Here is a 16,491-nt window from a genome sequence, read left to right as displayed (position 1 = left end):
TTGAACAGGTGACACTTTTATAGCTGCCCTATTAGGTGGCAGCGGTGCTCGTAGTTAATATTATGTTTGCATGTTATCTTTGGCATCACTGCAGCGCGGTGAGCGGCCAATTGTTTGGTCCCCGTATCCTGCAGCTTCAAGGTTCATTGACGTTGTTATCCGTAGCTTGTTTAAGGGTGACAACGTACCGCAACGTTACGTTTATCAGTTGGACCAAGGTGTTGACTTCCGCTATTCGGCAACAGCAACAAGAGTGTCCCCTCGATTCAACGATGCACGTGGCCTAATTGCTGGGCGGTGCCGTTCGGCGCTACATGTGGACAGGCAGCATCTATGTGGCCTCCAACTAAATGTAAGTCATGTATTGTTGTGCAGACGGGCAAAACCGAAATGATCAGAGTCCGTGTGAAAAAAACAAGTCTTTTTTTGCTGCCAATGTTTGTTAATAATCATGCATGTGTAGCACGACATGGAAGCAGTACTCTGTATAGTTGTGGGGAAAAAGGTGACACAGAGCAAGGGTTAATTGTTTTATGCAGATCTTGTTTTTATGAATTGTACTTATTATTTTTGATCTACTTCGGATTTGAAGCATATTTTAAGTAGTGGCTAAAGGGTGGAATCACAACTTCTGGGTCTGTCATGTGATGCAATTGGGATCATTTATATTGATATCATGTAACGTTAGATACTGACTCAAACAGCTGAATTGGGCTGATCATTTCATTTCTACATGTATACATTACATCGTGGGATTTTAATTACTGTAAGTTTTGACCAATTTGTTGCTGCATTGAAAAGGTTTACTCTAAAATTTTAATTTTTTTGACACAAATTTGTTGGTGTATGAATTTATATTCTAAGTAAATATCTATTAAATAAATTGGTATTTATTTACTGTTACATTTTGTTTTAAAAAGTTAGGAAAGCAATAACTGGAGCCTGATGTTGCCTTACACAGAATGATGTCACTTCCACACAGTGAGGTATACGGCTTATTAATTACACTGGGATCAGATCCATACTCTGTACTGGTTATAAGGACTGAAAAAGTCTCCTAGTAAAGAGACAGTTTTAAATCAGTGGATCATTTTTTGTTGTGGTAAATAAACTTCCCAGTACGAGCACTTGAATAGCCCTATTCAAACCATTGTGAGCTAAAAGCTGTAAAGTGCACTCATCCCGTTTTTCCCCTCCCTTATGAGAACAAGGCTGGACTGAGGGCCGGGAGGCAGCGTGAAAGTAGATGTCTCTGCACTTGCGCTATGGTCCGGGTAATTTTATACTCGAAAGTCAAATATATATTTTTTTGCTTCATGTGCCACTGAGCAACTTTCATGGGAATGAACAGGGCCCCTTCTCCATCGCTGTGTCCAGCTCTCTCTATACAACCATGGCCTCAAACCAGCTTTGCTGCCCTTTGGTGTGATTGTCGGTCAAACTTTCAACTTATCATGCTCTACTTCTTTTGTATTTTGGTCGGATAGGTGGCAGTCTTATATCTAATCAAACTAGCAGCAGCATTCTGAACGAGCTGCTTTATGGTGCCTTTGGGGAAGGCCAGTTAGGAGACCATTGTGATAGAATCGTGAGCACCACTGTATATTAGCCTGATGTCCTCCCAGGAGGTGAAGGCTGGAGCAACAGGGCAAAGGTCATCTGTCGGCAAACAATTTCTAATTGGACAAAAACGGAAGAACAGACCACAGGGAGAACTTGAAGAGCTGCCGTCTCATTTCTTCATGTAGTCAAGTGATAAGATAAGTTGGTCTGCTTGGTCTTCTTGCACCCTCAAGTGGTGAAACGCTGACATGACAGAACGGCAGCTGAGGTTACAATGTTAATATCTCACGTCCAACAACACGGATGACGAGGCGTCAGATTCAGGCTTTGACGTTATCAGTGACATCCGACTCTGGGAATGCGTGTTTGTTTATTTTTTTCAGCGTCGTAGTTAAACTTTTCACACTGGAGTGACAGACATTTTTATTTTCACACATTTTCAAGAAACTGCAGTAAATGAGCACTGATGTAAGCTGAGTTTTCTCTTCACAATACCTTTTTAAGATTGGAATTCTACGATTTTCAGAGAAGAGATGGAAAAAATAAAATACAAAATATAAAACTAACATGAAACACCAAATTACAACAGGCATCTTGAGCTAAAACACTAAAAACATGATCCTCCTTCAACCCAGGTGGTGTATATTTGAACATTTGGTTGTATTAGTTAAAAAAGGGTCAGAAATACAGACCAAAAACAATGCAGGGTCAAGGTTTAATGTATTCTCCCATAAAAAGATGGAAGATAAATACCCATGAATAAAATACTCGATAAAAGCTACAATCCATAAAATGAACTGTTTTATGCGGTTTGAATTGTTCAACAAACTATACGATTAAAATTAAATTACGTTTCTGTCGTCCTTACAAAGGGCTTTAATCAGGTGAATGAGCCTAATTAACTCAGCCACCGATATAGATATGGACATTTGAGGTGAAGAAGTGCATAATAAATCTCAGTAGACAAGATGAGAGGATCTTTTTAATATCCAATATGAACAGGAGGTATAATTACAGCCAGCAAAACCTGTTTCAATGTTCATATAAATGTGACGATTGATTTAAGGCGTGAACATTTGTCAACCTGTCCTTTTTTAAATTCTAGGATTGAGGGGGGAAAAAAATCTGCAACTGTTAAACCTCAGACGATGTCCGTTTACTGCTGTTGCTGTCGACCTCTGTGTGAAATGATGGACCCATTGTATATAAAATGACCCCCCATTGGGACTGTTAAAGCTGCCACTGTTGTTCATGTGTATATAGCGACCGTTGGTCAGCGTAGCTTAGTGAAGGGTCAGTTTAACAGAAATCATGTCTCTCACTTTTCTTTCTGCCCGACCAAAAGACAACGCGGACAATAGTCCACTTAAAATCCCTGTAGCTGTGTCAGTGAACTGGTGGAAAGTAACTGAGTACTCAAGTACTATATCTAAGTATAATATTGAGGTACTTTACTTGAGTATTAAATCTATCTGCTCCTTTATCCGTCTGCTCCACTACATTTCAGAGGGACATATTTTTACTTTATACTTTACTGCGTGTTTTTGACTCATGAAGTTATTTTGCATGCTAAGATTTTACATTCAAAACATGAACGATCTGTCAAATGTGCGTTTTTATTTTAGTTTTTTTAAAGGCAAGTTCCAACCTTTTTTGTTTTGTTTTTAAAAGTATTTTTTTATTTTTCATAATTGTAGTGCAGCAAACTTCCATATTTATTCGTGTTTCAAAATTGTGTATCCTTTATTAAGTTAGCTGTTAGTGGTCCAAGATGGGGATGATGAGATTTAAAAGTTAAGACCAATAAGCAGAACTTCAGTTCTATCTTTATTCACTTCATAATTAGTCCATTCAGTCTTTGATGGCAGCAGTGCAGGGACTCCAATTACAACAACGTTGATATCCAAACGTATAGAAACGCTCACACATAATAAACACATGCACATGCTGTTTACCACACAAACATCTGTTCTTCAAAACACTTCAGCGATTATCTGCTTTTAAAACTCAAAATAGTTGAAATCCCCAAATGACAGCAATTCAGTGTTTTGTCACGATCAAATTTTATGAAATACAACTTGGTTTCAAAAGTTTCACCTCAAAAATCACCAGAATCCTTAAAGTTGGTTTTCCGAAACATCTTTTTTCTTCCCATTTTTAACTTTTGTTGTTGAACTGTGGGTTTATTGTCTGTGATCTTTTTATCACAGCGACCCAGAAAGATGACACAATGGTCTTTAATCACAGTACTGTAAGACTTTATGTCCCTTTTTGTGGTCGTCATATTTCACTTTGTCATCTTTTGGTGACTTTATGCTGTTTGTATATGTGTGTTAGAAACTCACTGAAACACAACACTTGAATACACAAAAGCCTGTAACCTGAAACTGTTGTGTGAAGGTTTTTGTACTTTCTGCCCTCTTGGTGGAGAATCATGTGTGTCTTTGTTGCTAAGTCCTATTATGCTCCTCGAGTATCAGTCAAAGTTTCTGTTTGTGCGAAACTCTCTTAAAAATCAACAGAGACTCTTATTTTGAAACACTGTTTTATTGACACTGTACAGCTGCTTTGGTTGATTTGTTAATTTCTAGAATAAAACTACAGCACAAGACGGCCATTACTATTTCACAGTGAAACTATCATGCACATGTAGTAGATATACTGTCGCAGGATCAGTACATTTTCTAGAAGCTTCAGTCAGTATTAAAGGACAAGAGCTTGATGAAAAGATTCATGTCTGTGCATTAAATATGAAGCTACAGCTGGTTAGCTTAGCATAAATACTTTTTTTACACTCTTTTTGTATGAATTAAACAAAGCAGATATAACATGTTATTTTGTGACATTTTTAGAGATGCTGGTTGTGTTGAACAGAGCCACGCTGCCTGTGTCCTAGTCCTCGACTACAAGCTCTTCATATCCAACATACAGACACGTGGAATTGGTCTCCTCGTCGTCCTCCCTGCAAGAAAGAAAATGAGCCCATTTCCCCCAAAAAAGGTGAACGATTTCTTTAAATTCAAATGAGTGTGAAAGTACATTCTTAAATTTGAAAACAGCAGTTTGAGCAAAAAATAGGCAGTTTTTAGTGGACGTTTCAGATTTTGCCGATAACTGAGCAATCAATCTGCTGGGGAAGACCATAGCATGTGGTCAAAAGCTCTGGAAAAAACCTCCCCAAGTAGTAAGTTGTTTTTTTTAATTTATTTATTTTTGGATCAAATAAGGTTGATGTTGAACCTCAGTCAGCAGGCTTTGGGTTTAAGAGAATCTCCTTCTCTTCGCACACTTTGGCTCATTTCCTGCGCTCCTCGATCTGCTCCACCTCACTGGACTCATCCACCACCTTGCCGTTGATCATGGTCTGGGTGACGACTTTTACTATCTTCCTTGTCCTTATATCGGGTTCTTCTGTGACACAGAATATCAAACAAAACAACTTAATCTTTCTTGTCTGCTGGAACAGCACTGAAAAATAACATTCACAGTCCTCTAACAACAATAAAACCTCTTACTAGCAAAGTATTAGTTATCCATACTGAGGTTATGAGGCTGAACCGAAACTTCAGTATCAGAAATACTTCATTTTTTTCCCGGAGGGGAGGGGGTGAAATTGGTAACCTTCAAATGTAACTAATGTCGGCAACCTGCATGCTGGTGTGTACCAACTTTATGCCAGAAATATACAAAGGGGATGAAAAAGGAAAGAGATCGACTGTCTAAATGGCTAAAGGGAGAGTCTGAAATACATAGGAAAGATAAAGATAGTCTGAACTTACTTTTAGGAGGTGGAGGTGTTTCTTTTACCCTGTGGGATAAAATAATATGACAATGTCATCCAAGAGAGCAGGCTGACACCATGCTCACTCAACATCCGATGCAAGTAGGACACTTTAAAGAAATAGTTCCTTGTTATGGGACTTATGTTTACTCCTCTTGTTGAGTGTGAAGAGAAGATGGATACCACCCTCGATGTGGTCGGTGGTATAGATTTTCTAATCCAACTCTCCAAGAAAGTGTACTGTAAATCCCAAAATGTCAAACTATTTCATTTGGTGTGTACAATACGTTCATATTCAGGATAACTACATGTGCTCCTGTGTGAAAGCAATATTCGTGAATACGTAAAGCCATTTTCTTTATTGTGATATTGGCACTACTCAAAGAAAAAAATGTACAAATGCTCTTGCTTAAAAATATGTTGTTATAAAACGATGTAGCTTTGAGTGTTGATGGTGGAATGTCGGCCCTCACTTACGTTTCCTCTCCCTCCAGCAGCCTCCTGTAGGTGGCGATCTCCATCTCCAGGTTCTGTTTGATGCGCAGCAGCTGCTCGTACTCGGTCTTGTTGCGTTGCATGTCCAAACGTAGCTGAGACAGCTCGTCCTCCAGATGGGTCAGTGTGGCCTGAAGACGGTCCATCTCCACAGAGTACTTGTGCCCCGTTTCTCCCAGGTTTCCCTCCAACACACCGACCTGTCAGCGGAGCCAACGGGTAATGATCAGTGGCCGTTAATAACATACGTACTGTACAGTCTCGTACATTACAGAACAATGTGACGTGAAGAAGACATTTCGTTTGTTCTGAAATGTCACCCGTCAGCCCCTCATATGTATTAAAAGGTGCAACCTGGAGCAGTTTCACATCCACAACATTTATGCAAAAACAATTTTCACCAAAAGCATTAAATGTTAAATCTGCTGGTTTTTCTTTTGCTGGAAAATACATTTTGAAACCAAATTAATTTACCTGCACTCTCTTTAAGCTCTGTTTTGGTCTGCACCAACTCCTGAGAAAAATACTTATTTAATGTTTTTAAAGTTCGCCACATTGTCGCTCACTGTCTGCTGCTGTTTTACAGGAAGCATTCAGCGGGTTTATCGGGTCATTTTTCCTGAAATCTGCTGCAGCTGGAATTGACGCAGATGACAGCGCGGCACCAAAACGGTAAGGTTGCTAAAGCACTCCAAAGAGCTGAGGGGAACTGATGCATTATTATAAACGTATTTTAAAGTGCGGCTTTAACTGGTAGTGTAGTCAAGATGTGACAATAAAAGGTAAACACTGATAAACGGTTAAAGGTTCCTTGTGGAGTTTTAGCCCCCACGGGTAATAGGAGGCCTATGGAGATGTTTTTCTCCTGTTTTGTTTGTCTTGTAACACGCCAAGATATGCTGCAATGCCCCAACAAAGGCCGTGATTAGGACGACTTCACACTAATAAACATGTAAACAGAAAGAAATTGGCATTGCAAATGTTTTATGTGGAAGAAATCCACGGATACACACAGATGCGATTTGGTGGCCAACACTGAATAAATACATTTATGAGAAAACTCCACAGGGCACCTTTTTAAACTCAGACGGCTCACACAAAGCATGATGTATTATACATAATATTCCTCTATTAGGTTGATAGATGTGTCACCGCTGTCAGACAGTGTACATTCTTACCATCCATTATTTCTATGTATGTTTACCTGTTGAGCTCATCCACTCGCGCGCCCCCCCCCCCCACCACCACTCAACCAGAGATACTTGAGACTGTCAGCGCCGTAATATCTCTGCATTCAATACTGCGTGCTATCTGTTAGGCAAACATCCACGAGCTATATTTACCTCCGCTGCACAGCTCTATATGCTCGCTTAACCTGTGCTTACATGAAGCGGAGACACGGACAAAGCATTGGCTTGTTTGGCTCTTCGTCTTGTCACGCTGATTGATTATTGGAGCACAATGAAATTGCTGTGTGCATTGTGCCGCTAAAGGCTCTTTGTTGACGAGAAGAAAGCAGCTGTTGTCTACAGATAACGTGTTCAGAAGAGAAGGGGTCAGGACGGGGCTGAGCTCCAAAGAAGTAGAGGAATGGTAGTTACTATGACTCTAGATTCATTTCTGCAAGAAAAAGACTATTTACTGAGAAGTTAAAGTGTTATTCCTGGAGAAATGTGTGATAACGTACGGAGTTCTGTTGCTGTCTTTGAATGAAGTGCTGTACCTGCTTCCAAAGACTGTCGAGTTCGACCTCCAGAGCCTGCAGGAAACGTCGTCTCTCACTGAGCTCGCCTTGGCTGCAACGCAAGGCCTCGTTGTTTTCTTTGACCTCCGACTGCACTGCTTCCAACTGGAGACATCAACGTAATAATGTTGAGCATGTAGTCTATAAATCCACGAAGAAAAGGCAAGTAATAATCGATTAGTGCAGTGACGGACCTTCTTGAGGTACCAGGTCTCGGCGTCCTCCTTGTTCTTGCGAGCGATGCCCTCATACTGGACCCTGAGCTCAGCCATGATGGCTCCCAGATCCGGACCTTGAGCCGCATCCACCTCGACGGTCACTTGCTCGGTAGCCAGACGAGACTTCATTAGACTCGTCTCCTTTGATCATTTAAAGAGGGAAAAGGTAAAAGCGGTGTTTAATGCTGCAACGTCTACGTTTCCACTCTCCGGGCAACCCTGAAGCGACCCATCTGATTTTGGCGCCGTCTTATCTATCCAGTGGCAGAAGAACTATTCAGAACCTTTACTTTTAGTTGAAGCGGTAGTATTACCACACTAGCACTAAAAGTACTTATGTAGGATTTTGAATGCAGTACTGAAGTACTATCAGCAAAATGTACTGAAAGTATCATCCTGCACACTGAAAAGATGGTTAGGATATTTTTTCTACTTCATTTAATTTAAGTTGTTTAAAAAAAAAAAGTCTGGAATGTAATTTCCGTAACTTGAAGGAATAGGAGTTTGCTCCACTAAAATTATGAAAATTACAATATAAGAAAATATTGCGTCATGTTTTACAAACTTTTAACAGTGAAAGTATGCAAAATAACTCGTAACTTGAGGGGTTGAAGCAAAGTAGTGAAAGTAATAAGTATATTGGACAGTATTGCTGTTTCTTTTTTATAGCAATTATTTATTTACAACCAGTTTGAGCTGTGCTGCAGTCAATTTGAACTCCTTTGTTTCTTACATTTTTTTTTTTATGACCTCTGCATGTGCAAGATAAATATTGTCTGGTCAGGTTTACAGTCCACATCCCGGATACCACGCCTTAGAGTCTAAACACACATAATCCCCATGGCTGGATGGGCTCAAATGCTCCTGTCTGTTGTTTACACAGGTGTTGTCTTGCTATCTTGTAGCACCATGGCTACAAAGAAAAGAGGTGTGTCCGCAGACTTAAAATGATCACCTTTCAGCTTCTGAATACTGTGAAATCTTCTGCTATTGTGTCGCTGACAGAACGTATTACAACTTCTTTGGATGATATTCGTCCTATCGAGATGCAGGAAACTGGTTTTCATGCTGCTCAGTAAACCTGCCGTGCTTCAAAGACATCCTACATGGAAGCAAGACTGCACTTGACAACGTGTAAAGTGATTATCTTGAGGAGAAAAACTCATTGGTCATGTCTTGACGTGGCCTTCAGCTCGGCGAGGATCTCACCTCGTCGTGATTCTTCTTCAGGAAGTAGAGCTCCTCCTTCAGGCTGTCCAGGTCTCCTCGCAGAGTGGTGATGAGTTGGTCGTGGTCAGACTTTGCTCTCTTCAGAGCTTGACAGTCCCTCTCCACCGACTGGCCCAAGGTGGCCTCTGCTTCCCATCTGCAGGAAAAACACAGCGGAGGAAAGCAGGTCATCAGCAGACATTCAGTAACTAGCAACACTCGTCACAGTTTGTGCCGCTAATGTGCTTTTATTACATTTTGGTTACAGTATAAATAAATCCCTTTATCTACGTAACATTTATACGATTTTTAACCCTTTTTCAAAGTTGTGAATCATCATCATTTAATCAGATCGCTTAAAGTTCTCCTTTTGTTTACTTAACTATTATTACCGCACTGTAAAAATACTTAATTAGAAGTAATAGTGTGAAGTATTATCAGCTACTTTACACAACTTCCATACATGCTGCATGTATAATCTTTAATTTAGCTTCTGTTTGTTTGTAAAATGTTAATCTGCAATGTAACAGCTGCGTATTAATATCGTGGGGTAAAACTGCTATATTGTCCCTGTAATGGAGTGGGATAGATGTAGAAGGTAGCATACAATGGAAATACTCGAGGAAAGTACAAGTACCTTGAAATTGTCCTTCATAACTCTCTACCGTTGATAAGGCATAAGAATGAGAGGCACAATCTGGGGATAATGCAACAGGTTGTGCAAACAGCAGACACATGAAACCACTCCTGAATTTTTCCAGAGTGGATGCACACGTGTGAAAAGTACCATCCAAACCCATGCAAAGAGCTGCATGTGAGGTGCACTTTGCTGCCAACACCATAAATAACTGCAGCTTGATGTATCGCCCCTTCACACCAGGCCACAGAACATACCATCAACACAATGTGAAAAACACCAGCAGTGGGTGGGTGACTCCACCGGCTTTCATTCAGCTTCACTTTGCCAACTCTGGACTTCTGTAACTGAAGATGTCTCTCTGACCCGCACAATCTATCACATCCTGCGCTCGCCGATGGCCATCTTCATCTCCTGCGGCTGCCTGGGCACCGTGGGAATGGCGCTCTTATTTCACAGCCTGACATAAAGGTCATTTATTCACATTGCTTTGCAGTCTTGGCGCTCGCGTGTGAACACTCGCAGGCAAGTAAAAGAAAGGACCCACTGTGTGACACTCACTTGAGCCTGAAGTCGTCGGCCGCCAGCTTGGCATTATCAATCTCCAGCATGATGCGGGCGTTCTCCAGCGTCCTCTTTCTCACCTGAGCGGGGATACATGGTGGGAAGTTAATGAAGATCCGGCGTCAAGGACTGGAGATATGTGCTTTTCATAATGTCAGCGTAAACATTTCTGCTTAATCAAACAACCCGAAACATATATCCTGCATTTGACTTCTTCATCGTGCTGGAAAGTAGTGTATGAGTATTCCAATATGATTTCAGGTGTGCAGGTAAAAAGGCAAATACAATCAAGCCCATCAACGATCAACAAGTAAACATCAAGCTCACTGGGGTGCAGTCAGTTGCTCCCTGAAGAACGTCCTCTGTTAAGTGAGCTCTTGAATTTGATCGACAAACACTGACCTCCTCCCCGATGGCATGTGCCTGGGACATCATCCCCTCGATGTCGTGCCCCCTTGGAACCTTCTCGAGCATGAGCTGCTTGATCTTCACCTCCAGTTCAGCGTTGGACCGCTCCAGCGAGCGCACCGTATCCAGGTAGTTGGACAGCCGGTCGTTCAGGCCCTGCATAGTCTCCTTGTCGCTGGCGGCGCCACCGAGGCCGTTGAAGGAGAGGCTGGTGCCCAGCATGTTGAGACCGTTGCCCATTGAGACGGAGCGGGACAGAGACAGCATGCCGACGGAGACGGGGGGCTTGGAGCGGATGTTGCGTCCGCTGTCCCTGACAGACATGCTGGAGTAGGAGGGCTGACGCACCGAGTAGCTGCGCACAGAGAGGGTGGAGGCCATGGTGTCCACTGCAGAAGATTAAGATGAACGTTTAATCACAGACCTTCGTTCATGCATTTGATTGATTGGTAAAATTGAAAGTGGGTTCTTGACTTTGGAAACGGCATAATCCTTCGAACCAACATGGACAGAAAGTGCTCAGAAAAGGGACGAAACGCTGCGTTCTTTTGTTTCTCTCTGTAGGCATTTTTGCATCTGCCTTTAGTCGCTTTGCATCTCACCGTAGTGGTTTTGCATCTCACTGTCGTGGTTTTGCATCTCACCGTAGTGGTTTTGCATCTCACCGTAGTGGTTTTGCATCTCACTGTAGTGGTTTTGCATCTCTTTGTTGTTGTTTTGCGTCTTTGTGGGCGCTTGATTAACAGTTATGTCAAACAGGCTCCGTGCTCGTTAAGTAATCTATACTTCTCTCAGGACAACTACTATCAACGTGACTGGTGATGGTCAAACTACAAGTGCTAAATATAAAACACAATATTTTGGTTTTTGTCAGAAGGTTATCTAAAAAGTACACAACAATATAGAGGATCGATTTGATTTCAAGGCCTCCAGCTATCGGTGTCTTAACACTGTGAACTGTATCTGCTTCTTCCTGTGTGAAATTGAAAACTCAGTGACATGAAGTTGTTATTTGATGAGTAAAATCGGAGGAGAAAGATAACATAGGACTTACATCGCTCTCAGTTCTTCAGTGGGTCTTCTGTTGCGCTGCGAGGTCAGGTTTCGACCCGGATGGTGCGAGTGACTGTTTGTTACTGGACCAGATTTCACAGGTGAGTTTGTCTGCGGAGGCAGAAGTCTCTTTGTCGGGGCGGAGTTGCTGTTGGTGTGTCCAATCACACAGCAACGAGGAGGAGGATGCAACTTGACACCTTGTAGAGGAATGAAAAAAAAATAACTTGTCCCCATGAACTTAACAAGTCGGTGTCAAAATTTTAAATGCAGTTAATTTCGTGCTGTACGTTTAGACCGTTTTCTGTGGGGGGTCGTATAACAACGAATTGTTATCGGTGTACTGAGGTTTTCTTCAGGGCATTTAAACCGTGTTCATTTTCTGTTTGACCAAATGTACGAAATGACAAATAAACTACTGAATATTAGAGCTAATAATATAATAAAATTAGAAATAATCATGAAAGAATGGATGACTAGCTAGAAAATAAGTGGTTAGACCTTGAGTCGTCACTATAGTGCTGTAAAACATTGGTGTAGCCTATTATCTGCACGACTAGTTAGCACACAAACTGACTGAGCTATATTTGCCATCATACAGTGGCATCCACCTCCTCAGGCGTTTATCTGACCTGTATGGTGAAACTGGGAGGACAGACTGGTGTGGGCTAGCAGGACTGGAAACAGGCACCCTGCTGTCTCCACAGTGATCCCATTTAGTGTGGACACAATGCACACAGCGAGGTGAGACACCGGCTTCACCGGAGGACAGCCCGGTGGGAGGAAGCAGGAACAATGGAGGGACTGAATGAAAAGAAAGCGAAGACCCCTGAGAAATGCTGGGCGTAGCTGTGGCTGAACTAAACCTGGATTGTAGTCGCACACGCACACGCACACAGACAGAAACACACCTTTTTGTACATTTGAAAAACTATCTCTCAGCCCTCTCCTGCTGTACAGTATGCTGTCCCCTGTTACTGTATTATAACATTCCTCTGGTGAGCATTATTCTCTCGAGGATCAGATCACACAGTGACACTGACCTGGTTTAGTGCCTCACATGCTCTCAACAAAAGAAAAGTACCATGTCCTGTCTTTGTCCTGTAGATTGCTGGGCTATTGGGCTGAATTGCATAACGTTGTACAGGTGTTTGTGACAATGTAAACAGCTCTTGCAATATTAATATCAAATACATACTGCAGAATATATCATTACATATTAATGCCATATCGTTTTTTAAATAACTATTGTGATTACATGAATGTTATGCCTCTCAAGTGTGTTTCTGTCAGCTTATTACCACATGTTGCCTGTATCTTCAACTAATCGCCCTACTAGGATGCAGCGTGGATGTACCACCGCCTAGTGGTACAAAGACATACTGCACAATATGTACAGATCAGTTGCTGCTGCTATAACAACATATATGCTATTTACTGTATCATAGACGACGCATGTGCAGAACCACCTCAGATTTCCCCTTATGACGCGAGGGAGCAGCGGTTCTAGTCCGAGCTCCTCACCCTATCTTCAAGAAGCCCAGCCACTCTATGAAGAAAGCTCATTTCGGCCACTTGTATTTAAGATCTCAGTTTTTCCATCGCTACCCAAAGTTCATGACGATAGGTGAGGGTGCAAACATAGATGGACTGGGAAATCGTGAGCTTTGCCTTGCAGCTAAATAGTAATGAAAAGCATATATTTTCACCAGAATACCCAGATTTACAGTGTGTTGTACAGTAGCGTCACCTTAAGCTCCTAATATACAGCAAGTAGGCATTTCTACCTCCGACATGCCTCAGGAGAGTGATTTAGATCCTGCTCCAGCTTCTTACAAATCAACCGAAGTGCTGTGATATTTCAAAAGCCGTTGTCGTCTCCCCCAATATAAACACATTCTGGGAACCTGCCGTGGAGTCCTGTGTTTATTTTTGCATGGTGCACGGCTGGCCGTCAGCCTGGTTGGAGTGAATCATATGTTTCAGCTATTTCCTTGCTCTCGTGTGCTACTGTAAGAGTCATAGTTTACACATGAAAGAAAGTTTCTTTGTTTATTTCTCAGAATTTCTCCAGTGTACTATGTACCGACCCGGAGTCAAATGAATTCATTTAGCTTTGTTTGGAAACTTGATCCTGGATCCAGTTGTGAGGAGCTTTTATAGCCAGGGTTAAATGGTAGGCCTGTGCAACATCCACATTTAAACATAACACCCTGAGCCACAAAGTAAATTCATTGTGGTCCAGTTTGCCTAAAGAAAGAAAGTTTCACAGAAAATTGTTCACTCATAGTGTTAACCCTCTCATTGTTGTTTGTTGACGTGGCCCTGTTCTGAAGCCTCGGATAGTCGAGTTCTGAATAACAAATTGAGTCACCTTTTAGTGGGAAAGGAGCTCAAGCTGCTGGTTTGCTCACGAAACAGCCGATGGACGAAATGACATGTAGATGTGATATGATGCTTTAAGTGCCTCCAGAAATAAGCAGTTTCTATTGGAGGAAAACAACAAAACTATGCGTTTCAAGGGTGAATGCCACATTCATTTTGTTGAGAACAAACTAGAATTAAAACACTAAACATTGAGTTTATTCTTCAAGATTTATTGTAATATTTGAAACAATGGGTCCTTGATTCAGCCAGAGGTGGACATACACAGTACTCTCATTTCTAGCCTGTAACCATTGATTTGTTGGCTGCATATTGCTGGTAGATTCTATCAGCTGTAGCTTTCATGTTGTGACGACGATGTCAAATGGCCAGAGTTTAAATACAATAAGTACACGCCTATGGAAGGGCCTTGGTTTTCAACAAAGCTCCAATATTTTTGTACATTTCCTAAAGTAGTTACTTCATCAGGAGACAATGAAATGCAAAGTTGTGTATAGCCTGCATTGATATATCTGATAACTTGTTTCCTGTTGATTATTTTACTCCTGACAGTCATACATACACAAAGAAAGCCTTTTTGTGCTTAGATTCACCCCGGCATTGTCAGTTTGTTGGTACAGTTATATATCTTTATGAATCTCATGAGTAATTCTGAAAATGTATTCTCCATATTCTTTTATTTAAGAGTTGAAACTGAGACTTCATCATGCTCATCAGCCATTCATCAGCTACATTGCATGCCATCATCAGCAATGTCGAATACTATCCTCAAGAGAAGCCGGGGGGGGGGGGGGGGGGGGGAGAGAACAAGAAGCATATGGCAGCGTCTGAAATAAACTTGAGGAGGGTTCTGATGAAGATGGCTCACGTTGGTTGCAATCTTCCACAGAGGTTTTGTTGACTGTTGTGCAGGGGAGAGCTCATCAGTACGAAGGAGAGAAATGTGAATACGCAGAGACGAGGGGCACTGCAGTGTATCTGCTCATTAGGTGGGCGACGCTGTAATTCAGAGAGCGAGCAGCTCTGCAATCAGGGGCCTATTCATTAGCATGGGGGGCCCGCTTTCATCTGTAACCACTTGAAGCTGCCAATCACCAAAGCGGACGCGTGACATGATGGCAAAAACGGGGCGGCTTAAATGCTCAGGGATGCTTGTGCATGCAGAGAAGACATGCCTAAACGCTGCCTCGAGCGCTCGTATCTGACAGGGACTTTAATGGGGAAGAAATGTGCGTTTTTACAGTGTAGTGCTGGCAGGTGGCCCAAACTGTGTCAGCCTGATAATCATCTCTCTGCGAAGCATATTGACGGCTTTTTGTTCTAAGATTTCACAAGGAGGAGCATCGTTTTCCTAAACAGGTTTCCTCCTGGATTGAATTGATTAGAAGTGATGAGGGGAAAGTTTGGTTTTTAGGTTAAGTTTAGGAAAGAATAAGAGTATTCCATCAGTCTTTTATGTTACAAGTTGTGCTCTTCTTCCTCATGCACTTACCGTACGCTCCCACACAAAGACACGCATACATCATGTACCTAAAAACGATGCAGACACACACTCTCATACACCTGGTCTAGTCAACGTTTGGGGATCTTTAATTAAATCTCTGAGTGGTATAAGGGAACCATTGTGTGTGTTTTTATCTGTTGCTGTTCCTCCACAAGCAACACGAGAAACACGGCCGTCACTTGAAACTGTATTATGCAGATGTGATCGAGCTCTTTCCGTATTTTTACTCAAATTAGATGTGTGTTCACCGGTTTTAATTCCTCAGAGAAAACGTGTTCACTAATCAAACGTAAAAAAAAACAAGCAGCAACAAACAATCAGGGTATTTCCACACTAAAGCCTTTAAAATAATTGTTTTTTTATGTAGGAAGTTCAAGGATACAGTACTAAAGTTTTAACAAAACGCTTAACCAGCACAACCAGGTAAATTCACTGCACACATAAATCCCTGTATGTAGTTCGTGTTACACCCATTATAATCTAATATATGATAGCCATAATCATAGCAATTAAAGATGGCCACAATCTTATACCTTTTCTGTCTTTAAAATAAATACTAACCTCTGCCAACTGCATACAAATGAGGTCCACAGCACTTGGCAAACAGCCACTCAAATTGCAGCGGGGCAACTGGCAATCAGTCGTGTCTAGATGGTCACCCGAAATATGCGGAAAAACTCCCACGAGACTTGCTGCCTGTCGACCTATCCTAACTCTAATCGGTTGAGGTCAATGCCTCACCTAAGCCATCTCGCGAGAGTTTTCCCAAATCGAAGGTTACCATCTCGACACAACCGTGGCGATCAGCTTTGTGCATGTACATTGTTGCATTCGTAGCACTTGAGATTGTGAGCGTGAGGCTATCCGCAATTAGCGGCCTCTGGAGCCAAGCGCAATTAATAACACCGTTTAAGATAGACTTTAGAGTCG

General features: G+C 41.8%; 1 protein-coding gene across 2 annotated transcripts; it reads right to left on the bottom strand.

Annotated features, from left to right (window-relative positions):
* Window positions 1-4,233: 4,233 nt before the first annotated feature.
* On the bottom strand, window positions 4,234-11,722 carry krt1-c5 (keratin, type 1, gene c5). 2 transcript variants are annotated; one of them, XR_013772021.1, is made up of 10 exons: window positions 11,674-11,722; window positions 10,614-11,008; window positions 10,209-10,291; window positions 9,011-9,167; window positions 7,778-7,942; window positions 7,563-7,688; window positions 5,822-6,039; window positions 5,343-5,371; window positions 4,804-4,974; window positions 4,234-4,525 (listed from the first exon to the last, which is right to left on the bottom strand). XR_013772021.1 is itself a non-coding variant. In XM_079269506.1 (9 exons), exons 2-9 carry the CDS (start codon window positions 10,998-11,000, stop codon window positions 4,859-4,861), a joined length of 1,281 nt encoding a protein of 426 aa, XP_079125632.1. In that variant the 5' UTR covers window positions 11,001-11,008; window positions 11,674-11,722; the 3' UTR covers window positions 4,234-4,858. The 2 variants fall into 2 exon arrangements, 1 of the variants encoding a protein (XP_079125632.1); XM_079269506.1 differs by having other exon boundaries at window positions 4,234-4,974.
* Between the last annotated feature and the right edge of the window lie 4,769 nt (window positions 11,723-16,491).

Source organism: Melanostigma gelatinosum (genome assembly GCF_949748355.1).
Source record: "Melanostigma gelatinosum genome assembly, chromosome: 6".
NCBI classification, from domain to species: domain Eukaryota; kingdom Metazoa; phylum Chordata; class Actinopteri; order Perciformes; family Zoarcidae; genus Melanostigma; species Melanostigma gelatinosum.
Note: the sequence above shows the minus strand (reverse complement) of the source record. Positions and strands in the feature narration are given on the sequence as shown.

What these genes read in the sequence shown, in the direction of transcription:
- krt1-c5 (XM_079269506.1), bottom strand. Translation starts at nt 11,000, where the DNA reads ATGGCCTCCACCCTCTCTGTGCGCAGCTACTCGGTGCGTCAGCCCTCC. An exon ending in CACATGCCATCGGGGAGGAG is followed by an intron (nt 10,292 to 10,613) that starts GTCAGTGTTTGT and finishes ATCCCCGCTCAG; the next exon opens with GTGAGAAAGAGGACGCTGGA. An exon ending in AACACCTCCACCTCCTAAAA is followed by an intron (nt 4,975 to 5,342) that starts GTAAGTTCAGAC and finishes TCTGTGTCACAG; the next exon opens with AAGAACCCGATATAAGGACA.